This window comes from Oncorhynchus keta, chromosome 1 (genome assembly GCF_023373465.1).
Source record: "Oncorhynchus keta strain PuntledgeMale-10-30-2019 chromosome 1, Oket_V2, whole genome shotgun sequence".
Classification (NCBI taxonomy): domain Eukaryota; kingdom Metazoa; phylum Chordata; class Actinopteri; order Salmoniformes; family Salmonidae; genus Oncorhynchus; species Oncorhynchus keta.
This window is the reverse complement of record NC_068421.1, coordinates 74,056,111-74,083,135: the sequence shown is the minus strand read 5'-3', so window position 1 is coordinate 74,083,135 and position 27,025 is coordinate 74,056,111. Positions and strand designations below refer to the sequence as shown.

Below are 27,025 nucleotides of genomic sequence, written 5' to 3'. Positions count from 1 at the left end.
ACTCGTAGATTCCCACTTCCTACATGGTTACAAATGCAGCATCAGAATGGAAACTTGAGAGGCCCAACATAACAATATGGTCACAACAGACAATGCAAGTAACATTGTGAATGCTGAACAATGTGAATGCCATTTCATTTTACCACTGTACCAAAACCAAACCGCAATATGCACCGAACCGTGGGTTTGGTGAACTGTTACACCCCTACTAAATAGTATCCATGTCTGCAAACCAAACCTAACCTAGCCTGGCCTAGCCTATCCTTCCTTAACCAAACCTAACCTAGCACTCTCTCCAATGCAGATTCTGTGACCTGGTCTTCCAGGGTCCTCTGTCCGTCCAGGAGGATTGGATCAAGCACTTACAAAGACACCTCATGCACACCAGTGTCCCTCATACAGGGGCTGGCATGGTAGAGGTCCTGGGACTACACAAAGAGATGTCCTCCTTCCCCCCCCAGCAGCACCCCTGTCTGGAGCACCCAATGTCCAAATTGCACACCACAGCCCACGAGCCACTGGAGCACCATGGGCACCCCTGCTTGGAACACCCCGAAACCCACGAGCACCCTGAGCCACATGATGAGCACCCCTTGCATTATGCATATCCCTCATCCAATGAGCACCCCAGCCTGGAGCAGCACATGGCCACGCCCCCTCCGGAGCTTCTTCCAGTGGCTTCCTGAGCTAAAGGGTTGTTTACAACATTTTCACTTTAGATCTTTATCCTGCACATGTAAATATGGATAGATACATAGAAATATATAGAGATAAATACAAATATTCTAAAGCTATACATATGTTTTCCTAATATGCACATGGACCTACTAGCCCTTCTCTCTATTTTTTAAGACTGGTATCTATACTATACTGTAGATGATAAATCTTGTTACTTAGACGTACAGAAAAGTTACAGAATTTACAGTTACAGAGAACTCGACTTGAGATGCAAAAAGGCCAACAACATTCGCTGAAGCTAGAACAGCTGTCAGTTCAGAACCTTTTATCTCATTTTTTTTACCTAATGTATGCAGTGCAGTTACCTCTTCTACATTTAAGTGAAGTTTTACTTACAGATAATCTTGCCATATTGCAACATGGACGCATGTTAAATGTGTCTTCTTGTTTCCTTCTTTACACTGTTTAGCAGTCAGTCAGAACTTTGAACCCAATACCAATGGGGCGGCAGGTAGCCTAGTGGTTGGACCGTTGGGCCAGTAACCGAAAGGTTGCTAGATTGAATCCCTGAGCTGACAATGTAGAAATCTGTCGTTCTGCCCCTGAACAAGGCAGTTAACCCAATGTTCCTAGTCAGTCATTGTAAATAAGAATTTGTTCTTAACTGACTTGCCTAGTTAAATAAAAATAAACCAAAAGAGACAACTCACACCTCAACATTCTGATAATAGTAAATGCTTTGCCCATTACTTTGAGGTTTTTCTCATTGACAAACATTTAAGGAGACAGCGTGATAAGATTTAAATTTACACAATATGTACAGTACCAGTCAAAAGTTTGGACACACCTACTCCTTCAAGGGTTTTTCTTTATTTGTACTCTTTTCTACATTGTAGAATAATAGTGAAGACATCAAAACTATGAAATAACACAAATGGAATAACATAGTCACCAAAAAAGTGTTAAACAAATCTAAATATATTTTATATTTGAGATTGTTCAAAGTAGCCACCCTTTGCCTTGATGACAGCTTACACACTCTTGGCATTCTCTCGACCATTTTCACCAGGAATTATTTTCCAACAGTTTTGAAGGAGTTCCCACATATGCTGAGCACTCGTTGGCTGATTTTCCTTCACTCTGCGGTCCAACTTATCCTAAACCATCTCAATTGGGTTTAGGTCGGGTGATTGTGGAGGCCAGGTCATATGATGCAGCACTCCACCACTCTCCTTCTTGGTCAAATAGCCATTACACAGCCTGGAGGTGTGTTGGGTCATTGTCCTGTTGAAAAACAAATGATAGTCCCACTAAGCGCAAACCAGATGGGATGGCGTATCGCTGCAGAATGCTGTGGTAGCCATGCTGGTTAAGTGTGCCTTGAATTCTAAATTAATCACTGACAGTGTCACCAGCAAAGCACCCCCACACCATCAAACCTCCTCCATACTTCACAGTGGGAACCAGTCAAATCAAATTTTATTGGGCACATACAGGTGCGGGTGTAGCGAAATGCTTGTGCTTCTAGCTCCAACAGTGCAGTATTATCTAACAAGTAATATCTAACAAATTACACAACATATACCCAATACACACAAATCTAAGTAGGAATGAAATAAGACTACCGTAATTGCTGGACAATTAAGTGCACCTGAATATAAACCGCACCCACTGAATTATAAAAAAATATGTATTTTGTACATAAATAAGCCGCACATGTCTATAAGCCTACCGGTACATTGAAACAAATGAACTTTACACAGCCTTTAAACGAAACACGGCTTGTAACAAATTAAACAGTGGCCTACCAAGAAAGTCATTGGTCACTATCTCCCTCCTCCTGTGCACTGAAACCACTGAAGCCATCTCCTTCGGTGTTGGAGTTGAATAGCCTCAGAATTGCTTCATCCGATGTTGGATCGTTTTCATTGTCGCTCTCGTCACTTTCATCCGGAGGCAAATACCCCGCTGAGCTCATGCTGCCCCTTCAACATGCAGCAGTCCAGCCTTTCGAAACCCGTTGATGATAGTGGATTTTTTGACAATGCTCCACGCTGTCAGGACCCACTGGCAGACTTGACCATAAGTTGCTCTTCGCATGCGGCTCGTTTTAGTGAAGGATTTCTCCCCACTTGTCATCCAAGCCTCCCACTGAACAAGGAGCGCCACCTTAAATGCACGATTTACACTGATGTCGAGTGGCTGCAAATACTTTGGGCCATCTGCTTTTCTTCCCTCTGAAAGCTGTTGTTGTCTTTTTGCACTGAGTCAGTTCCTCAGGCTGCTTTCCAACGTCTTATCATCGACTCATTAAGGCCAAGCTCCCATGCAGCAGCTCTATTTCCTTTTCCAACAGCCAGATCGATCGCCTTCAACTTGAAAGCTGCATCATATGCATTTCTCCGTGTCTTTGCCATGATGAGGGTGACAAAATTACTACCGTAATCAGAATGATGGGAAGTTTGAGCGCGCTCGATTTACGTCACATTATGTGACGGTGCTCAGTTTTTTGGCGGCATGAATCTTGTGAAAGCGGGAAAAATCCATAAATTAGCCGCGTCATTGTATAAACCGCGAGGTTCAAAGCGTGGGAATAAAGTAGCGGCTTATAGTCTGGAAATTACGGTATATACATATGGACAAGCGATGTCAGAGTGGAATGGACTAAGATACCGTAGAATAGTATAGAAAACAGTACATACAGTTGAAGTTGGAAGATTACATACACTAAGGTTGGAGTCATAAAAACTTGTTTTTCAATCACTCCAGGTTGAAGTCAGAAGTTTACATACACCTTAATCGGATGTTTACATACACGTTTACATACATCTTATTTTAAGAATGTGAAATTTCAGAAAATAGTAGAGAGTGATTTATTTCAGCTTTTATTTCTTTCATCACATTCCCAGTGGTTCAGAAGTTTACATACAGTCAATTAGTATTTGGTAGCATTTCCTTTAAATGGTTTAACTTGGGTCAAACATTTCAGTAGCCTTCCACAAGCTTCCCACAATAAGTTGGGTGAATTTTGGCCCATTCCTCCTGACAGAGCTGGTGTAACTGAGTCAGGTTTGTAGGCCTCCTTCCTCACACACGCTTTTTAAGTTCTGCCCACACATTTTCTAAGTAGGAATGAATTAAGATAGGATTGAGGTCAGGGCTTCATGATGGCCACTCCAATACCTTGACTTTGTTGTCCTTATGCCATTTTGCCACAACTTAGGAAGTATGCTTGGGGTCATTGTCCATTTGGAACACCCATTTGCGACCAAGCTTTAACTTTCTGACTGATGTCTGAGATGTTGCTTCAATATATCCACATAATTTCCCCTCCTCATGATGCCATCTATTTTGTGAAGTGCACCAGTCCCTCCTGTAGCAAAGCACCCCCACAACATGATGCTGCCACCCCCGTGCATCATGGTTGGGTTGGTGTTCTTTGGCTTGCAAGCCTCCCCCTTTTTGCTCCAAACATAACGATAGTCATTATGGCCAAACAGTTCTATTTTTGTTTCATTAGACCAGAGAACATTTCTCCAAAAAGTACCATCTTTGTCCCCATGTGCAGTTGCAAAACGTAGTCTGGCTTTTTTTATGGCAGTTTTGGAGCAGTGGCTTCTTCCTTGCTGAGCAGCCTTTTAGGTTATGTCGATATAGGACTCGTTTTACTGTTGAAATAGATCATTTTGTACCTGTTTCCTCCAGCATCTTCACAAGGTCCTTTGCTATTGTTCTGGGATTGATTTGCACTTATTGCACCAAAGTACGTTCATCTCTAGGAGACAGAACGCTTCTTCTTCCTGAGTGGTATGATGGATGCGTGGTCCCATGGTGTTTATGCTTGCGTACTATTGTTTGTACAGATGAACGTGGTAGCTTCAGTTGTTTGGAAATTGCTCCCAAAGATGAACAAGACTTATGGAGGTCGACAAAAAAATGTTTAGGTCTTGGCTGACTTGATTTTCCCATGATGTCAATCAATGAGGCACTGAATTTGAAGGTAGGCCTTGAAATACATCCACATGTACACCTCCAATTGACTCAAATTATGTCAATTAGCATATCGGAAGCTTTTTTAGCCATGACATCATTTTCGGGAATTTTCCACCTTTCACACCTGTACTGACTTTGCCTTCTGGATGATAGCGGGGTGAACAGGCAGTGGCTTGGGTGGTTGATGTCCTTGATTATCTTTTTGACCTTCCTGTGACATAGGTGTCCTGGAGGGTGGGTAGTTTGCACCCATGTGGAGATCATCCGTTCACCTACTTTGCGTCTCACAACGACACAGTGGTTGGAACCAAAAATCTCAAATTTGGACTCATCAGACCAAAGGCCAGATTTCCACCGGTCTAATGTCCACTGCTCATGTTTCTCAGCCCAAGCAAGTCTCTTCTTATTATTGGTGTCCTTTAGTAGTGGTTTCTTTGCAGCAATTCAACCATTAAGGCCTGATTCACACAGTCTGAACAGTGAGTGTTGAGATGTGACTGTTACTTGAACTCTGTGAATCATTTATTTGGGCTGCTATCTGAGGTGCAGTTAACTCTAATGAACTTATCCTCTGCAGCAGAGGTACCTCTGGGTCTTCCTTTCCTGTGGCAGTCCTCATGAGAGCCAGTTTCAGCATAGCGCTTGATGGGTTTTACGACTGCAAAACCTTTGAAGCTCTTGAAATGTTCCACATTGACTGACCATGTCTTAAAGTAACAATGGACTGTCATTTCTCTTTGCTTATTTGAGCGGTTCTTGCCATAATATGGACTTGGTCTTTTACCAAATAGGGCATTTTTCTGTATACCACCCCTAACTTGTCACAACACAACTGATTGGCTCAAACACATTAAGAAGGAAAGATATTCCACAAATGTACTTTAAATAAGGCACACCTGTTAATTGAAACGCATTCCACGTGACTACATCACGAAGCTGGTTGAGAGAATGCCATGAAACTGCAAAGCTGACATCAAGGCAAAGGGTGGCTACTTTGAAGAATCTCAAATATTATATTTTGATTCCATATGTGGTATTTCATAATTTTGACGTATTCACTATTATTCTACAATGTAGAAAATAGTATTTAAAAAAACAAACAAATTAAACCTTTGAATGAGTAGGTATGTCCAAACCTTTGATTGGTATTGTATATACACTTTCTGGCTCTGCAGCTCCAATTTTACCGTAAAAATCAGTATCACAGTTATCACTGACCTTGTAACCTTGCGTACTGTTCGACAATGCAAACAACTTTTCCTCTAAAACATATTAGTTACACTTGAATAATGCAACGATTCACAAGTATATAGACAATTAAGGGTTTTATTTATGTTCGTACACGCATTAAATGTAGCTTGAAAGACAATGACACAGATAGCATGTTAGCATATCAAACATGAACAATTCCCCCTCTCATTCGAAAATAAAAGTACAATTTCAGCACATTAAAGTTACCTTAGAACAAACCAGGCTTCATCTTATCAGTATCATGGAAGTCATTATATGAGGTAAATGCAAAATTGCGAATGAAAACGTTTTTCCTGGTGAGTTGATCAGCTTCTTGCTGCATGCTTCTTAACTGGATTGTGACTGAGCAGCCAAAGCAGGAAAACGCAGTTGAGCTTCCCTTTCTTAAAGCGACGGTGACAATTTCAGAACGTAACCGGCTGTTACTGCAAATTCAGGTGAAAGCTCAATCAAACAAGTCTCAAATATAATGAAAATGTCTTTACATTTCAGCTGTTTCAAAAACATTGTTCTGCTATTAGTATTTTTAATGTTGGGCTCAGCGAGACAATTCTGTTTACACTGCCCTGCTCAGAGGGAGGAAACTGTCGGGCGAGTGTCATGTGCGAGCTCCGGAGGTAGCATTCGAGACGTGAGAAATAAGCAAGTTTACATTACAGTTATGTCTCAAGAATCGATACCTCTCAAGAATCTCTCGAGATGATCCTTAAAGGGATATTTCGGGATTTTGGCAATGGCCCCTTATCTATTTCCCCAGAGTCAGATGAAATCTTGGATACCTTGTGTAACCAGTATGAAGGAAGTTAGAGGTAGTTTCGCAATTCAATGCTAACTAGCATTAGCGCAATGGCTGGAAGTCTATGGGTATCTTCTAGCAATGACTGCAGTCTATGGGTACCTACCCATAGACTTCCAGCCATTGCGTTAACTCTATGTACTGTAGCAATTGCTCTAGCGTACGTTAGCAACTTCCTTCATACTACATACAAATGGTATCCACAAGCTCTGGGGAAGTAGATCAAATCACGAATTATCCCTTTAATTCTCATCAATGAGAATATACCCTTTAACTGTAGCCATAGGAGTCACAATCAGAATACAGGGTCAATCATTCATATCACAAATTATATGCATTGCTAAAACTGTCCTTATTGTATGTATGGACACAATATCTGCTTTCTCTCCAACGTTTATGCTGATTATTTACTATTTGGCTTGTTCTGACTTAAACAGTAGGCTAACTGTAATTACGATATGTTCTAATTTTATGTTAATCAAGCAAAGATCTCAAATATCAATATTAGATTTTATTTACTGAAATATTCTAAACAAGTTTGAATGTTGGGTTACTGGATTTGTGTAGAGTGTAAACTGAGTAGCCCATCAATATCATGCAATGCAATCTTACCTCTGAAGTGTTTCATGGGAATGGACTTGCTTCAAACCACTGCTTCATTAGTTTAACTAGGAACCTTTGCTTATTTGCTAACGTTGTCAAATAAGCATACAGAAGCAGTGGATTGAAGCTACCTACTGCCGCACACTGGTTGAATCAACGTTGTTTCAATGTAATTCGTCAACGTATTGTGACGTGGACTCAACGTGGAAAATACTTTGGATTTGAAAGAAGTCACAAACCAGTTGTGTTTTCATCTAACTTCAACCAGTGTTGTAAACATTGAAATTAGGGTAAAACTTCAACCTAAATACATTCACTTAACCTGATTAACAGGTTGTTACACCAATGAAATGTCGACATAATCATAAAAGCTATGTATACGTTGAAATTGTGTTGAAAATGTAATAGAAATGTATTTTAAAAAATGTCATCATATATTCAATATGCACTGAGTATACCAAACATTAGGAACACCTTCCTAATATTGACTTGCACTCCCCCATTTACCCTCAGAACAGCCTCAATTCGTCGGGGGGTGGACTCAACAAGGTGTCGAAAATGTTCCACATGGATGCTGGCCCATGTTGATTCCAATGCATCCCACAGTTGTGTCAAGTTGGCTGGATGTTCTTTGGGTGGTGGACCATTCTTGATACACACAGGAAACTGTTGAGTGTGAAAAACGCAGAAGTGTTGCAGTTCTTGACACAAACTGGTGCTCCTGGCACCTTCAAAGGCACTTAAATATTTTGTCTTGCCCATTCACCCTCTGAATGGCACGCATGCACAATCCATGTCTCAATTGTCTCAAGGCTTAGAAATCCTTCTTTAACCTATATCCTTCCCTTCATCTACACAGATTGAAGTGCATTTAACAAGTGACATCAATAAGGGATCGTAGCCTACTGGTACATGAGGAGTAATGCATTTCAGTGAGAAATAATCTACATTGCCAGATGCATACCTCTTTGGACCCCGCTTAGTTTTGAAACAATCTGTGGTTGTTTCAGCTGAGCTACCATGTCGAAACATTTAGACATTGATCAGCTTCCAAAATCATTTGCGTAGACTACCTAAATAACATTGAATATTTGAAAGTAACTCCTCTTCACAAGCAGTATGTGAAAGTAAATTCACAGTGAGGTGGGTTTATGTAGGCTCCATCTGATTTGCCCAAAGGACACCATAATTTCAATGTGAAGCTAGGTATACTATCATTCATCCATGGTTGATTGGATCTTTGGAAGTTTAGAAGTAGTTACCATTAGCCCTATAAATAGAATGCCAAATGTATGATATTAATAATACACTTTTAATGTATTATGGATATTGTTTTGGATATTGTTTTGTATATGAAGGATGATTGGTTGATTTCAAATGTAATCTAGAAGTTATTAATATGATTGATTCACATCTCCATGTCAACCAATCTAAGTTGAAAAATACTCAACTTTATTTGAAGTGCATTTAAAGTTTGATTTGATTTAGTGCTATCATTTTACTCCGATTTTTGGTTTACATGGAGATGTGAATCCAACATATTAATAAGTAATTTGAAGATAAACTGGATATTGAATTATTATTATATATTATGAACACAACCAAATATCAATTATCAACATTTGAAGGAGCACTTGCACACCCTGAACCAACACTTGCACTTGACTCTCCCCCCTCCCCCTTTCTATATCTGATTTTGCTGATAGCTACTTTATTGAGGAAAAGTGTACTTACTATTCCTGTGATACTGTATGTGGTTGTCCCACTTAGCTATCTTAAAATGAATGCACTAATTGCTCTGGATAAGAGCATCTGCTAAATTACTCAAATGTAAAACATTTATATATTATGAATAACGTATATAAAACACAATATCCAAAGGTAAAAATGTATTATTAATATATATTTATTTATTTATTTAACTAGGCAAGTCAGTTAAATTCTTATTTACAATGACAGCCTACCCCAGCCAACTGTGCACCGCCCTATGGGACTCCCAATCCCAACCAGATGTGATACAGCCTGGATTTGAGCCAGGGACTGTAGTGATGACTCTTGCACTGAGATGCAGTGCCTTAGACCACTGCGCCACTTGGGAATTTCATGAATTTGGCATGCTATGTATAGGGTTAATGGTAACTACTTCTAAACTTCCAAAGATGCAATCAACCTTGGACGAATGATAGAATACCTAGCTTCAAGTTGAAATTATGGTGTCCTTTGGGCAAATCAAATGTTAATGTAGCCTACGTAAACCCTACCTCACTCCAAATTTACTTTCACAATCAGCTTGTGTGAGAAAAGTTAGAGGAATTATTTAGTTATTTGGGCCTTGGTTGTCTACACAAATTAGTATGGAATCAATGTGTAACTGTCTTGACATAATAGCTCAGCTGAATCGAACACATCTTGTTTCTGAAGCTAAGCAGAGTACATAGTGTTAGGTATCTTGTTCTCACTGAATTGCATTACCCTTTATATAACAGTAGGAGTCAATGTTCAGGCAGGACTTGTTGGACGGCAGCTTCACATTTTATTTCAATATACCTCTTTATTTAAGTCGATAGCATCACGTTGAAACAATGACGTTGATTCCAACATACCATTTTACCATTCAGTTCAAATAAAATGTCTAATCAAATATGAAATTCAACAAAATGTTTTATGTTTTCAACGTAATTTTAACATTTACATAGTTCTGATGATTATGTTGAAATTAGATTGATGTAACAACCTGTTAGTCAGGTTAAGTCAATGTATTTAAGTTGAAGTTTTACCCTAATTTCAATGTTTAAGTTAAGACGCTGGTTGAAATTAGATGAAAACAGTACTGGATGATGACATTCTTCAAATGAATTTTCACGTCACAATACGAATTACATTGATTCAACCAGTTTGTGCCCAGTGGGTAGTCTCTCTTCCAAAAAAACATTAAGATGTAAGACAAAAGATTAAGCAAGGCTGAGATAGTGGTGAAATATTGCTTTAAGGCATTTATTAGGTCTAGTTAATGAAGCACATTCTTCTGTACCGTTCTTTGATGATTCAACACCACCAAGCACTACTTTCTAATATTATGGAGAACTTAACTTTCCCTCCCGAAATTGATTTTACAGCCCAATAAAAGGACTAGGAGCATTTTAATCTAAGTCAAGTTACAATGTAAATCACATTTTCATGGCGCTTAAACTTCCAGATATATATTATATTATGCTAAGTAAAATACATAAGCTTAATGTTTTATTCATCTGGACAGCACTAGATGATGTCTGAGAGATGTGAATGTACTGTAATAAGGTCTGGTTGGTTTAACATACATACCTCATTTTGGATGTATTAAGAAAGAAGGCTCTATATACCATGTATTCATTCAGCTTTCTGTAGTAAATATAGCAAAAACTTGCTGAAATAAGATACTGAAATAAAATACTTGAATTGGCCTTTTTACTTGTTAATTTGCTTCATATATTTTAACTTGTTGAAGTACATCAAGTACATTTTTTTCCCCCAATTTTTGTTTTGTGTTTTTTTTTATTATTGGTCCCTCACTCCCTAACAAATCCTGCTGACTTCGTCTATACAGTTGTGGCTCTACAGAAGAAATATACACTGATTTTATATAACCTGCCATTCACCTTTTGTTTTTAGCTTTTGTGATTAGAATGTTTGGTTGGTGTGACTGCTGTTTTATCATAACAATTTCTGGGTTCTTCGTAGAGCCCTGGTCAAAAGTATTGCATTATATATGGAATAGCAGGCCATTTGGGATGCACGCACATCTGCTAGAAACCCAACCCATGGCACAGGGGGCCAACCCTGCAGTTTATCCTGGACGATCAAAGCTGTACAAACCAATTGTCATCATGTTCCTCCGGAGGGGATTCTCAAGTACATTAATGCTCCTTCTCGGGGAAATAATTGTGCCACTCTGCGACTTCATTAGGTCTCCTGGCTGTTTCAAAAGATGATCTCTGCGGAATTTGGGAGCCACGTCGCGGGCAGACAGCGTCCCAAGGGGCCCCATGAATAGAAAACAGAGAGAGATTATAATGAGATTGTGCCAGCCATGACCAGGAGTGTAGTTTTTATTATTTCACTGGTAACCAGGAGAGAGAGAGAAAGAGAGAGTGGGAGAGAGAGGAGGAGAGGAACATAAATGTGTCATGGTGGAAGGGGCCACAATGGCCATCTGCCATAGTGGTGCGGTGATAGCTAGTAGCGGACCATGCTTCTGCCATAGTGGTGCGGTGATAGCTAGTAGCAGACCATGCTTCTGCCATAGTGGTGCGGTGATAGCTAGTAGCGGACCATGCTTCTGCCATAGTGGTGCGGTGATAGCTAGTAGCAGACCATGCTTCTGCCATAGTGGTGCGGTGATAGCTAGTAGCGGACCATGTTTCTGCCATAGTGGTGCGGTGATAGCTAGTAGCAGACCATGCTTCTGCCATAGTGGTCTGGTGGTAGCTAGTAGCAGACCATGCTTCTGCCATAGTGGTCTGGTGGTAGCTAGTAGCAAACCAGAGCATTAGGGCCTGAGAATCAACATCCCCTTATTCCCCTGATTAAATAAAGAGAAAGCATGTAACGTATATGCAGCGAGCCAGGAAGTAGGTGCAGAAGGTGAGTTTAATAATAATAAACATGAAGATAACACAAAACAGGAGAAGCTTACTAAACGTGACCAAAACTAATACTGCCTGATGACTGAGGCTACTGAGGGCTATATGAAAGGAGAGTCATCAGGGTGGTGATGAAGTTCAGGGGAGCAGGTGTGCGCAATGTCGGTTTCCAGGACCGGTGGTTAGTGGACCGGAGACTATGAGCGCTGGAGGGAGGGAACAGGATTAGGCGTGACAGTACCCCCCGATGCAGGGCTCCAGCCGCAGGACGACGATAACCAAGAGAACAGCCTCGAGGGTGAGGAGCGGACTGGTCCGGATGGCGGAAATGGAAATCTCGGATGATGTTAGGGTCCAGGATATCCGCCACCAGGACCCAAGTGCGCTCCTCAGGACCGTACCCTTCCCAGTCCACCAGGTACTGGAGCCAACCCACACAACATTGGTATTCCAGGAGGGACCTAACAGCATAGGTGGGGGTCTCCTCAATGTCCAGGGGAGGCGAAGAGGTGTCGCGGGGGACGGCATCATCCAGGGGACCAGGAACCACCAACCTGAGGGAAACTTGAAATGGGTGTTAGATTAAGTAGTTAGTGGGGAGTTGTAATCTTTAGGTTACCTCATTGACCCTCCGGAGGACTTTGAAGGGCCCCACAAACCGGGTCAGCCCGGTGGAGGAGTGATGCAGTGAATTCTGGGTGTACCCTGCCTAGGGAAGGAACCGGGCCCATTCCCCCTGACGGTCCTGGCAGTGACTCCTAAGGAACCTCCCCAGGTCTTGTTTCATTCTTTCCACCTGCCTGTTGGACTGAGGCCAGTACCCAGAAGTGAGGCTGACCGTCAGCTTCTCCATTAGGGCTCTCCATACCCATGATGTGAATTAGGGGCCACGGTCGGAGACAATGTCCTCCGAAAGGCACAGTGCCCGGAAGACCTACTAGAGCAGTGCCTCAGCGACCTGGAGAGTGGTAGTGAAACCAGAGAGAGGGATACAATCGGTTCCCTCTCCAAAGCCTGGCGGATTTCCACGTCTACGTCCCAAAGCATGGGGACAACGATTCGGGAGGGCAGTATGATGGGCGCACTCAGGACAGGAACCTCTGGGCTTTATAACAGGGTGAAGTTAAATCTTCAGTCGTCTCGCTGTCCGTATGTACTCCAGGTTCTAATGGTCGGTGAGGATGAGAAACGGGTCCTTGGTGCCCTCCAACCATTGTCTCCACTCTTCTAGTGGCAAATTCACCGCTAGTAGCTCCCAGTTTCCGACATCATAGTTCCTTTCTGCAGGAGACAGTTTTCAGAGTAGTAAAAACATGGATAAAAATGTTGTGGATTACCTTGATGTTGTGGCCCCCACGCCCACTTCTGAGGCGTTCACTTCCACCACGAAGGGCAGCGTAGGATCTGGGTGTTTCAGCAATGGGGCGGAGGTGAAACGCTCCTTCAGTAGGCAGAAGGCCTCATCGGCTGCAGGACTCCACACCACCTTTGAGGAGAGAGGTGAGAGGAGAGGCGATGGTGCTGAAGTTGGGACTGGCCATGACCTGATTGTGTTGACCAATGATGGTTGCCAGGTGTGCGCAATGTGGGTTGCCAGGAACGGGGGTTAGTAGACTGAAGATATTGAGCGCTGGAGGGAGGGAACATGAGTAGGCGTGATAAAACAATGTATAAAAAAATCCATAAATGTAGCCTATAATTCCTGTGCAATTCCTATCTATAGGTGACACTGAGGTTTTACTTTAATTATTTGTATCTGGCATTAGTGTGTAAGCCTAAGCTTTAGGGCCTAACTGTATGCTTGCCAAATACATGCCAATCCCTAAATGCTTTTGGGAACTTGGACAGAAAAAGTTCAAGTCGATCCATTGATGGAAAAGGGACAATGTGTGAGTTTAATTAAATAAGAGAAAAGCTGTGAAATGGAGAGTTGAAAATAAATAGAAGGGAGGGCCAGAACAGTAATCTAACTCATTTTTGGGAAAGATTTGGTGAAGTGTTAAAAGAGGATGATAGCAGTATGTTATGTGTGATGATTGGGAGGCGCTACACACATTTGACAGTCACAAGATGGGGACTTTAAATATGGCACATAAAGGGAACTGTACTGTTCAGATGGGTTAAATGGAATAGGAACTGAAATATTGAACATGCAGGTCTATAACCGTTCACATAGCCTAAACCTTTCACATTATTCTCTGTCCCCAACGCACTAGACGACCAGTTCTTATAGCCTTTAGCCGTACACTTATCCTACTCCTCCTCTGTTCCTCTGGTGATGTAGAGGTTAACTCAATTTGTAAGTCGCTCTGGATAAGAGCGTCTGCTAAATGACTTAAATGTAAATGTAAATGTAAACTCAGGCCCTGTAGCCCCCAGTTCCACTCCTTTTCTCCAGGCGTTACCATTTGTTGATTTCTGTATCCGTAAAAGCCTTGGTTTCATGCATGTTAACATCAGAAGCCTCCTCCCTAAGTTTGTTTTATTCACTGCTTTAGCACACTCCGCCAACCCTGAAGTCTTAGCCATGTCTGAATCTTGGCTTAGGAAGGCCACCAAAAATTCAGAAATTTCCATCCAAATTTCCACCAACATTTTCAGACAAGATAGAACAGCCAAAGTGGGTGAAGTTGCAATCTACTGCAAAGATAGCCTGCAGAGTTCTGTCATGCTATCCAGGTCCGTGCCCAAACAGTTCGAGCTTCTACTTTTAAAAATCCACCTTTCCAGAAAAAAAGTATCTCACTGTTGCCGCTTGTTATAGATCCCTTTCAGCCCCCAGCTGTGGACATCATATGTGAATTCATTGGTCCCCCATCTATCTTCAGAGTTTATACTGTTAGGTGACCTAAACTGGGATATGCTTAAACTTGTTGAGGATAGGGGGCAGTATTTTCACTTTGGATGAATTGCGTGCCCATAGTGAACCTCATCCTACTCTGTCCTAGATTGCTAATATATGCATATTATTATTACTATTGGATAGAAAACACTTAGAAGTTTCTAAAACTGTTTGAATTATGTATGTGAGTATAACAGAACTCATAGGGGCGGCAGCGTAGCCTAGTGGTTAGAGCATTGGACTAGTAACCGAAAGATTGCAAGTTCAAATACCCGAGCTAACAAGGTACAAATCGGTCGTTCTGCCCCTGAACAGGCAGTTAACCCACTGTTCCTAGGCAGTCATTGAAAATAAGAATTTGTTCTTAACTGACTTTCCTAGTTAAATGAAGGTAAATAAAAAAAACAGCACTTTAGTGCGTTTGCCAGCAGCTGTTTATGACTTCGAGCCTATCAACACCTGAGATTAGGCTCGTGTAACCGATGTGAAATGGCTAGCTAGTTAGCGGGGTGCGCGCTAATAGCGTTTCAAACGTCACTCGCTCTGAGACTTGGAGTGGTTGTTCCCCTTGCAGCTTTAGTGGAGTGATGGGTCACGCTGCTTCGAGGGTGGCTGTTGTTGTTGTGTTCCTGGTTCGAGCCCAGGTAAGAGCGAGGAGAGGGACAGAAGCTATACTGTTACACTGGCAATACTAAAGTGCCTATAAGAACATCCAATAGTCAAAGGTTAATGAAATACAAATGGTATAGGGAGAAATAGTCCTATAATTCCTATAATAACTAGAACCTAAAACTTCTTACCTGGGAATATTGAAGAATCATGTTAAAAGGAACCACCAGCTTTCATATGTTCTCATGTACTGAGCAAGGAACTTAAACGTTAGCTTTCTTAAATGGCACATATTGCACTTTTACTTTCTTCTCCAACACTTTGTTTTTGCATTATTTAAACCAAATTGAACATTTCATTATTTATTTGAGGCTAAATTGATTTTATTGATGTATTATATTAAGTTAAAATAAGTGTTCCTTCAGTATTGTTGTAATTGTCATTATTACAAATAAATGTAAAAAAATGGCCGATTAATCGGTATCGGCTTTTTTTGAGGCCTCCAATAATCTGTATTGGCGTTGAAAAATCATAATCGGTCGACCTCTAGTGTAGATTGATGAGGGAAAAAATTAAGGCTATAATGTAATAAAATGTGGAAAAAGGGAAGGGGTCGGAATACTTTCCGAATGCACTGTATTTGGATACGTCCATAACAATGCTCTTAGAGACGCTATTTTTCCTGGCATAGAAAATGTGCTCTCTCGTCAGGACACAGAGGAGCTCGCCAACAAAACAACAAACACAATCACTTCAAACTGAAGCTGTAAAGACTGCAAACTAGCTACACTTCGTTTCGTTTACCATTTCCTTGTATATATCCATAAACATGATGTCAGCTGATTCATGATTTCGACTGGCAGAGAAACGCTGCCTGCCTGTCTGTCTTGTACCGATTTCAATCCCTACAAATTCATTACTATGGGACAGCTGGAGATTGAATTTGAATTTTGAAACAATGTTGCAAATGTTGGAGAGACAGACAGCAAGGTTTATACAAATCTCTGCTGTTGAAAACGAAATGTTACTCTAAATGAAATGTGAGATAACGTCTAAATGCTTTTTCTAGTGGAGATCAGGTTCATAACTTGCCTGGCTGGGCTGATGAGACAGTGGGATTGCGGAGTCAGATGGAACAGAGTATATAGTCATTTTAACGTCATAGATTTATCCGGTGGTAATTTGTGGAATAGACACCGGCTGGAATGCTGTTTTATACAATCAGCAACCAGGATTAGACCCACCAGTTGTATAACATTAGCTAAAGCAGACAAAAGCCAAACAAGCAATTGCCACCTCGTGGCATGGAGTGTTTAAACGAAGCAAATTGGTTCTATGCGAACATCAAAAACTGCCGACACTGTGGGCAGAGGTACTAAGTAAGCATACCTATCGGAAGTCAGATTCCTCGGTGTGTCTGACCCTTTAGGGAGTTTCAGGTGGACTAGTAGACTATGGATACGTCTTAAATGGCACCTTATTCCCTATATAGTGCACTTCTTTTGACCAAAGGCGGAACCCTATGGGGTGTAGGGAATAGGGTGTATTTTGAAATGCAGCTGCACCATGAGAAACTGGATTGACTGATAGCCCTTCCCTGTCTGCTGGCCTGGCTTTTTTCACCCACCTTTCCATCTGTGGCAGTGGAGCTCCAGAGTTCAAGTCCATTGATCACGTCCTTCTCTCTCTTTCTTTTCTGTCTGGTTATTCTGACGTGCCAACCTAGCCACCGCTGTCCGCCGGCTTCCTGTACAAAAAAAGAAGAGAAAATCAATAGTTTTCCATTATCCATTTGGGCAGTGTCACTGGCCTGTCAATGATCCCGTTACAGGAGAGGTACAGGGGTGAGATGGCATGTGTGGCACCCTATTCCCTACATACGGCACTACTTTTGTCCAGAGCCCTATGGGTCATATGGGTCAAAAGTAGTCCATTATATTGGGAATAGGGTGCCATTTGGGACAACATCCATTGCCCCACTCCGCTGACAAGAGAAAAACATGCTGACAGACACCAGGAACAAGTTGGAACACAGATTTGCACTTCAAGCGGTCGTCAGAAGAGGCCGGGTGTGAGAGGCCACCACATGACAAGGGGGCAAGTTCAGAGGGGGTGGGGATGGAGGGGTGATAGGGTGATAGTCAGGGAGGGAAGAGGGTGGGGGTGATGGGGAGCAGTCAGGGAGGGAGAAGGGAAAGGATGGGCAGAGAGGAATGGAAGGGTGTGTGTGTGTGGGGGGCACTGTTTCTTGCCTGTCTGTCTGACTGTCTCGATCCCCCAACACTCACACTTTTATCCTCCCATTAATAATTTACTTCTGGATGCACCAAAGGAAAGGAAACCCAGGTGCCCTGATTGTGGCTGAAGGAAGTTAATCAAATACATTGCCCTTTGGTCTCCTCTCTATACTTATACCCCTAGCCTGTCCTGACACTTTACTACAGCCACAGCATACACTAGTGGGTTAAATAGTACATTAATAGGATGTTTTCATATGTTTGAATGGTTCTTATTATTTATGAAAACATACAAATTATGGAAAGTTTTGCTATTGAGGACAGGCCTGGTTGTAATGAGCTCTCAAAAAGTGTTCCAAAATGCATTATTAGTAGCCTATATTATTAATTATTTAATAGACTAAGTGCTGTTATACATTTTAATAATAATGTTTTAATAATAAAGAGTGAGGAGTAGAATTTGTATATGTTTTATTTAGACTATGGCTGAACATGTGCACAGTATATTATTGACCTGGAACAAATCTAAAACACTTCGAAAATAGGTTTCAATGTCGGAGCTATGGGACCAATCTATGGTGTATAATGGGTGAATTTCATAATTTCCCCATAACATTTGTTCCAAGAATTGTCAACTCCTCCCACTGACCAGCTAAGGTAAGTAAAGGAAGACATCAACCACTATACAAAAGCACGGAAATCAATACATTTAGACAAGAATAAAAACCGCTTGCAATGCACCATTTTGGTCCTCCAAAAATATGCTTAATCTCTTGTCAAATGCCATTACGTTTCTTTGCCTGCCTGACCAAGATTAAAAGAAGACATATATTCAATGGACAGTTCTCCTTTGCCATTCCCTGTAATGTACACACAAAATACAACCAGGCTTCAATAGGCTACTCTCCAAGTCAGTCGTATAGTAACAGTAAATGTGTTTCCAATTCCCTTGTAATTTTATGCGGGGAAAATAACGATCGTTTTAAATAAAGAAACCATTATTTGAATCTATGACACATCAGTGAAGGTTAACAAGGAATACCCCTATTATTTCACTGTAAATGACTTTAATCTGGACCATTTAAATCCTGACGCGATCATCCGCCATCCGGTAAAATGCTCCTCCATCACTAACACTCTCTTCGATAATAAAATACCAACTGTTTTTCAATTAGAACATCACTTTTCTCATCCTTTTTTCATTTTTTTTCACCCCTCCATTAAAACAATCTAATGTACCAATTCAGTTCATGATGACTGTAGGGAATAGTCAGGTTAATATGTTGACAAGCTTTAACAATAGCGGGTCATGTTGCTCAACACGCTCGACTGGTTCCGTTCAGCTCAGTGGCTGACAGGTCCTAATCACGCGCTGCCCTAAAGGCACGGGGCACAGAACATTTTAATTACTGAATTATAGACTAGCTTGAGCTCGCCGGCGTTAAACTGAGACATAATTAGGGCCAGAGTTATAATAATTGTTTCTGCTAATTGGGCGGACAAGTGCGTTATGGTGCAATTATAGGACTATCTATGCAATAATTATAAATGTGTTCTTAATAATATGAATGTGATATAATTGCTACCGGACTTTGGTTGAATTCGTTTTCGTCATTATAAATGTAGGGTTTTCAAACATAGGCAAATCAGTGAGCTTGTCAGGTTTTATAGGTCTATAAAATAGGCCTGCACTGCCTTATACATTATTTTAGGAGGATACGTCAATACAATATAGCCAATCTTTTTTGGACTACTATCCAGAGATAAACTTCACAAAATATATATTGCATGAACAGTTTGAATAAGGCTGCAATATTTTTTTGTTGCATTATAAGTAAGGGAAATTTACACGCCAGCAATACTGTGTTGTTGACAGATTCGTCCTCTTTCCTCAGTGAAATATGTTGTGCATACTGACTGCTATATGAACCAGCCAAGCGTAGCGGATGTCAATTCCAATAGCACGTTTCAGCAGCTAATGTGTCATTTACAACAACAAAAATAATAATGTAGTGAAGAGAGAGTCCTCCTTCCTTAGACCGTGACATTCTGGAAAGTGATGTGGCACCTCTAGCAACGCCATTATTTCCTATTAATTACTCGCTAAAGAATGCCTTTAGAAATAGCGCGAGGTGTGACGGGGAGCTGGTCAGCGAGAGAGCAGCTGCCCCTTCAGCCCTCCAGGCGCGCGCTGACCTCGTTTTTTACTTGCACAAATTGGCGGTTTGACAAGCCATAAAACGGAAGAGATTTGATTTGGATATGGGAAGAAATGCAGAATATGAGCCAGAAATGACGAGTCAGAATAGATCTCGTTGTCAAGAAGACATGTCGCGCATGAAAAATGAATCCATGATGTCCCCTTTTACGAGCGTAAATCTGTTTTGGAAACAGAATGCCTATGTTTATAGTCCATCCGAGTTAAGTTTATAGCAGCCTATTCATTGGAATTGCTTAGTTCAGTTAATTGTTATTTTTACTTTTTAGGCATAACAAACTAGAGCTGTTTGGATATGTAGCCTATTTATTGAGTTCATATTTACGACAGAAAAGTTAGGTTCTTCGAAATCACCGTCGAATAGAAAAGCAAACAACACTCTTATAAACTTAACACAATTTGGCAACATTGGGAGTTCCCAATATTTGCTGGTGTTAATTGATTGTTTCAAATTAATAGAACATTTGGATATGAGCCAATCAAACTGAAATAACGTGGGCTGCATTTGGCTTTGTTCCTCCTCTTGTCAGCCTTACAAGTCATGAGCCTTATTACTGTAGAAAAACTGTATGTAGACTTTGGATTATAACAGGTACGCAGTTCTACCATCTGACGCCAGGAGACACTGCGGTTCGCGTTCTGAAAGTCCCACGACCTAATAGGCGATACACTATATCCTTGCACTAATGTCTGCTATTTGAAATGAACAAAACAAGAATACAGGATCTAATGAGATGTTTAAATGTGACACTTGGTTATTATGACAGGTGCTGTTTCCATTTAGTTTCCCACTATAATTCTCAGTAAAAATGTGTTTTGGAAATTAACGTGGCATAAAATAAGACCATTAACAAAAGCTCAGTGCAACATGCAAATATACATTTCTATTGCTGATGCATTTCATACTATATTGAATTGATAGGCCTAATCATAGGAGCCTATGAAAGCAAACTAGCAGTAGGCTGAAAAAATACATGTTATGGACTTGTCTAATTTACAAAATATAAACAATAGGTAGACTGTACTATTATGGTATAGTTGTATTTTTAGTCGTTATAAATGTACATTTGTAGACTCTTCCTTCATGTTGACAAACATAGAATTAGGGCTTTTATTCCAGCTATGTGTAAATGACCTTGTCCTATTTAGGCCTACTGTGGCTTGCAATACTGAAAGGGATATTTTAGACTGACAACGATATAATTCAGTAAAAGCTGTAACGTTTCTTAAATGTATTACTTTGTACAGTACTTGTCTATTCAATCTAAACCATTTTGTATGTGTTCCCTTCGTTTTCCTCATCCTTTTATATTTCCTTTGCACACTTTCTCAAATGTCATAATTCCCAACATTACCGCAGGCATCACTCGCTTTTTCATGCTGTTTTGTTTGCTATTGTGCCAAACACGCCGCTATTGTAAAGATGACATTAGAGTCTCATGTTTTAAATCCCTTGAGCTGCTCCGTCTCCCTGGGCACTGAGGTCATAGGTCGAATCTTGAGATCAGTGGTAAACGTCTGCTGTCTGAGTGAGCTTGCATGGTGAAATTAAGTAAGACCTATTGGCAATAGCCCTCTGGGAGTTCCCGTTGTGTACGTTTTAGTAAAAACTATTTAAAATTGGGTCTGTTTGAGCATATAATCTTCACCTTTGATGTGTGTAGGTCTATAGGAAGTGGTCGTTGGTGTCTCTCGGATAGACTAAACATGCTAAAAGTCTAAATGTCCTGGCCTGAATATGAGGAGTGAGGAGGTCTATTTTTACACAGTAAAATGCATACTAATTAAATTTTTGGGACCTGTTGGTGTGCAGGGCTAAGACTACAACTCATCACTATTTCATGCAATGACGATATATGCATGCCTTGGAAAAGTGTGAATGGGAATCAGAGTGATACCCCCCACTGACATGGATGTTATCATGATGCTGTCCTATTAACCTTGAAATAATACATCGATATTATATTCTTCAATCTCTCTGTCAGAGAAAATCAGAATGGCACATTTGGAAACAATGACATGTCTGTTGTTTGTTTTAACACCAGACATAAACAAACAAACACAAATCTGCAGCAAACATGTCATATGGTTTTCTGGTGTCTGTTTACTCTGCTACAATTTAAGCATGGAATATCTCTCTACAATGTGTACTTTTTTTTGTTGCTTTGTTGATATAGGCCTATTTAATTGCAACCCAACTGTATACCGCTGTCGAAAAAAGTTCCAGGCGACAAGTGAATATATAGAGCAAATGACAAAACAGAGAGTGAATAAGTGACAGTTAAAAAGACAAGAGGATGTGCAGCTAACAGGGAAACGCAGCAGCTACAAAGTCACACATACCTTTGAGAGCGCAGTTTGTTTTATAGCACATCTCCCGGGTTGTATCTCCTGTCGATTTGCTAGGGAAAAAAGCCGAAGCGAACATGCCCTGTTTAAGAAACAAACATGCAGATTTAGATGGGATTGTGACAGCAGCATACCTTACTTAGAGACTTCATGTCCCACAAGACTCATATTATAACAACAGTGGAGAAAAGGCTATAATGCAGAAAGAAGAGACTCAGCACGGTTGACAACATTTATCGTCACTCTGAAAGAAGTAAATGCAAATAATGGGATGCCAACTAAGAGCTAATAATATGTTTGAACCTTTAGATACAGAATAGAATAAACAGTTGCGATAGTCACAGGAGTTGCTTCTCAGAGCAACCTGCTCTAGGCTATAGCGTAATTATTATCGCCCCATATAAGGTTACATTTAAATCAAGATATGTACTCTATTATACAGTGGCTATGATGTGTTAGCACATTGAAATCTGACAATTAGCGGCAATAAAATGTTTTCATAATCAGGTGTAAATGTAGTCAAATGTAAAGGAGCAACTCGTGATCATAGCCTAACCTTTCAGTTTAATAATTCATTTTCTGTCCGGGTCTTTCTGGCTTCTTCAAAAGTCTCAAACCTGACAAGGCGTGTGTTAAATCTCTGCTCGTCCAGGGAGTTGTCACCTGTTATGTGTGGTACTTACTGGCTGTCACCGCCGGCTTACCGCTTCTCCTCTCGTCACGCTTCGCTCATCTTCCAAACCGATGCCGTAGTCATGCACTTGGCGCGGTCGCTCTTGATTCACTGGCTGCCATAATGGTTCCAAAATGTATCTTCCAGGAGTTTAGAAATTGTATTGCCAAAAAAGTTATTGCCTACCTACGGTGAGGTTACAAATGCAAATAATGTAAATCGGTTTGATGTTTTCAAGTACACTCCCCTTTCCCACCCTCAGGACAACGATATCAATATACACTGAACAAAAATAAAAACACAACATGCAAAAATGTCAATGATTTTACTGAGTTACAGTTCATTTCAAGGAAATCAGTCAATTTAAATACATTTATTAGGTCCTAATCTATGGATTTCACATGACTGAGAATACAGATATGCATCTGTTGGTCACAGATACCTTCCAAAAAAAAGTAGAGGCATGGATCATAAAACCAGTCAGGTTTGGTTTGACCACCATTTGCAGCATGCAGCAGACACATCTCCTTCACATAGAGTGATCCAGATGTTGATTGTGGCCTGTGGAATGTTGTCCCCCTCCTCTTCAACGACTGCAAAGTTGCTGGATTTTGTCGGGAACTGTAACATATTGTCTTACACATCGATGCAGATCATCCCAAAAATGCTCAATGGGTAACATGTCTGATGAGTATGCAGGCCATGGAAGAGTTGGGACATTTTGAGCGTCCATGAATTGTGTATATGTCCTTGCGACATGCTGAAACATGGCGATGGTGATGGCGGCGGATGAATGGCGCGACAATGGGCCTCACAGCATCTCTGTGCACTCAAATTGCCATCGATAAAATGCAATTGTGCTCATTGTCCATAGCTTATGCTTGCACATACCATAACAACACCGCCACCATGGTGCACTCTGTTCAGAACATTGACATCAGCAAACCACTAGCCAGCATGATGTCATACACGCTGTCTGCCAGCTGCCTTGTACAGTTGAAACCGAGATGAATCGGTGAAGAGCACACTTCTCCAGCGTGCCAGTGACCATTGAAGGTGAGCATTTGACACTGAAGTCAGTAACAATGCCGAACTGCAGTCAGGTCAAGACCCTGGTGAGAATGAGCAGCACGCAGATGAGCTTCCATGAGATGGTTTCTGACAGTTTGTGCAGAAATTATTTGGTTGTGCAAACCCACAGTTTCATCAGCTGTCCAGGTGGCTGGTCTCAGACAATCCCCCAGGTGAAGTAGCCGGATGTGGATGTCCTGGGTTGGCATGGTTACATGTGGTCTGTGGTTGTGAGGCCGGTTGGATATACTGCCAAATTCTCTGAAACGATGTTGGAGGTGGCTTATGGTGGATAAGTTAACATTAGATTCTCTGGCAACAGATCTGGTGGACATTCCTGCAGCCAGCATGCTAATTGCACACTCCCTTAAAACTTGAGATGTTTGTGACATTGTGTTGTGTGACAACTGCACATTTTAGAGTGGCCTTTTCTTGTCCTCCAGCACAAGTTGCACCTGTGTAATAATTATGCTGTGTAATCAGCTTCTTGAAAGGCCACACCTGTCAGGTGAATGGATTATTTTGGTAAAGGAGAAATGGTCACTAACAGGGATGCAAACACGTTTGTGTACAACATTTGAGAGAAATAAGCTTTTTATGCATTTGGCCATTTCTGGGATCTTTTATTTCAGTTCATTAATTATGTGAACCACACTTTACATGTTGCATTTATATTTTTGTTCACTATAGATAGCATCAATATTATAATTCTGTTGTTATTCCACACTACATTTTACACTACATCTTACAAATGATTATTTCTTTATTATAGGCCTATTCCACAATGTAAATATATTTATATTTTATGTAATCTAATCAAATCAGTAAAACCTGAACTATAACATTACATCTTAATGTTATAGGTCTGTAACCTTAAACTACGTATATGACTACAGATAATACTATCTCAAAAGTCTCATCTATGCCACTTGGGCTCCCGAGTGGCACAGTGGTCTAAGGCACTGCATCTCAGTGCTAGAGGCATCACTACAGATATCCTGGTTCACCCGGCCGTGATTGGGAGACCCATAGGGCGGCGCACAATTGGTTTGGCTGGTGTAGGCTGTCATTATATATAAGAATTTGTTCTTAACTGACTTGCCTAGTTAAATAATAAACTTTTTAAATTTTTAAAAATCAACACCGGGCATGTCTTCAATAGGCTACACTGGGCTTACTCAGTGTATATCATATTGGTCCTAGGGAAACATGGTATGCTATGCTGGATTGTCTTCCAGCTGTGTGTCAATTAGACTGTAATTAGTAACCTCTCTGCCTGGTTAAGAGCAGCTGCATAATGTAAAGACACTTCGAATTATCAATTTTAGAAGTATTGTCAGAAATGTACACAGACACATGCCATCATTCGGAATAGGCCGAGTTACAGTATTTAGAATAGCTAGGTCTATACCCCGTGTCTTGGTATAGGCCTAACAAAGAATAGACCAACGCAGTGAACTGGAGTTGATCTGAAATATATTATGCCATCATCTTTCTGGATATAAAAACCCATTCAAAAAGAAAGAAAAACAAGAGTTAGAAGCTATTAAAGAACATTTAGGGGTTGGTTGACTTACAACCTGACGTCAATGATGATGATGAATCTATGTTGAAGACTTCAGCCGTGCAGGACAATGTTGAGCCCATAGAGTCTGCCCAATGTGCAATGAGTGTGTGGCTAATGTGAGCAAAATGTGAGCCAAACTCTGTGAATTACTGACCTCCACACCACACCAGTCTGTTAAGTATTCTATTCTACCCTCCTCTCTCTGCTATTCAAGGTTGATCTAATCTAATCACCAGATCAACAACTGAAATCTATGAGAGAACAAATAATGGAGATGAAATGAACAAATGATTAGCATGCTGTGAAAAGTACAATTTGTTTCTTATTTAGCATTTAGATAACTGTCTATCCTGAGGAGCAAGCTTCAAAGTTGAACCCACTTTTGGCGAGGGGGATTAATTCTCTCTGCTGCATGCTTCATTGAATCTCTCATTACCAAACTTTGTCTGTATTGATGTTAGATTTGATTGAAGATTAGAGCATTTAGCAAATCTTGCTTTTCCGCGTGTATCATGCTTTTTCAAGCACAGCAGCAGAGCGCCCGCTGGTCAATACCCTCACTTTTATCCAGTGTCTGCTTCATTTAAACTTAATCAACTCCATCAATGAACTGGAACAGAGAAACGTCCCTGTGGAACAATGCTGTTCTTTTGTTAGATAATTCTCTGCTCTCCTTTCCAACCCGGTGGCTTTAAACCTAAAATTACACTATGATGAACGATTTCAATCAATATGATAATGAAAATTGGTTTGGGCAACTGTTTGCAGCGGGTTTGCAGGGCTTAAGAAGAAGCTATCCTATGTGACATTACTAATACATCCTCTCCTCCATGTGCAACTAGAGAGATCTCCTCTCTCTCTCCACCCCCCGCTGTTGTTGCAACCCCATACCTCTCTTTTTTTATCGCCCCATCTTCTCTGACATTGACTATTGCTCACAGGACTGAAAATGATGTATCTTCGCTGAGGTAATGCTCATGCCATATTGGAAACTGAGCCCATCGGTGTTGTATCATGCATACATGCATTGTTTTCTCTTTTTTTCTGCAATAAATTATGTTCACAGCAGCATCTCCTGTATGCCAACAAACTTCCCTATGCTGAGGCCAGGCATATATCAATCATTGGTGGAACCTTGGTAGTCAGTGGAGGTAGGCTGGGATGTGATTTCTGTTTTAGAATAGGTGACGTGCTATATATCATACTAAGTATCACAGATTTACGTTTACAATGTTACGTCTAGCCTTTGAGGCCAGGCTGGGACGTTTGCCCCACTGCAATCTTATGCCTTGTACTGTAGCCTAGGCTGCTGCCTTGTTCATCATTTTTACACTGCCACCAAAGAGCAATTTCAGTAATTATTTGCAAGGTAAATGCAGCCCTCCATCTGTTGCCATAATATTACATGTATAACCTTTTCAAAGATAATCATACATTTAATGATCAACTGAAGAATGATATAGAGCTTCTCATAAAAATACTACTTCACATTTTCTTCTGTTTTTACAGAAGACTAGCT

General features: G+C 40.8%; 1 protein-coding gene and 1 long non-coding RNA gene across 6 annotated transcripts in view; one reads left to right on the top strand and one right to left on the bottom strand.

Annotated features, from left to right (window-relative positions):
- Positions 1–10,832, top strand: part of LOC118393025 (zinc finger protein 644-like) — a 46,849-nt gene extending 36,017 nt beyond the window's left edge. For 3 of the 4 annotated variants that reach the window (XM_035785192.2, XM_035785181.2, XM_035785203.2), the window contains one exon: positions 305–10,832. In XM_035785192.2, the coding sequence (XP_035641085.1) occupies positions 305–686 (382 nt within the window). In that variant the 3' untranslated portion in view covers positions 687–10,832. The remainder of the gene's footprint in view (positions 1–304) is intronic. The other variant, XR_004827483.2, reaches the window with a different exon arrangement.
- A 1,097-nt stretch (positions 10,833–11,929) lies between these two features.
- LOC118395898 (uncharacterized) lies at positions 11,930–23,104 on the bottom strand. 2 transcript variants are annotated; one of them, XR_004828087.1, is made up of 5 exons: positions 22,879–23,104; positions 22,190–22,277; positions 17,019–17,138; positions 13,278–13,426; positions 11,930–12,504 (listed from the first exon to the last, which is right to left on the bottom strand). It is a non-coding gene; the product is annotated as an uncharacterized LOC118395898 (long non-coding RNA). The 2 variants fall into 2 exon arrangements; XR_008063078.1 differs by having other exon boundaries at positions 22,752–22,901.
- Positions 23,105–27,025: the final 3,921 nt, after the last annotated feature.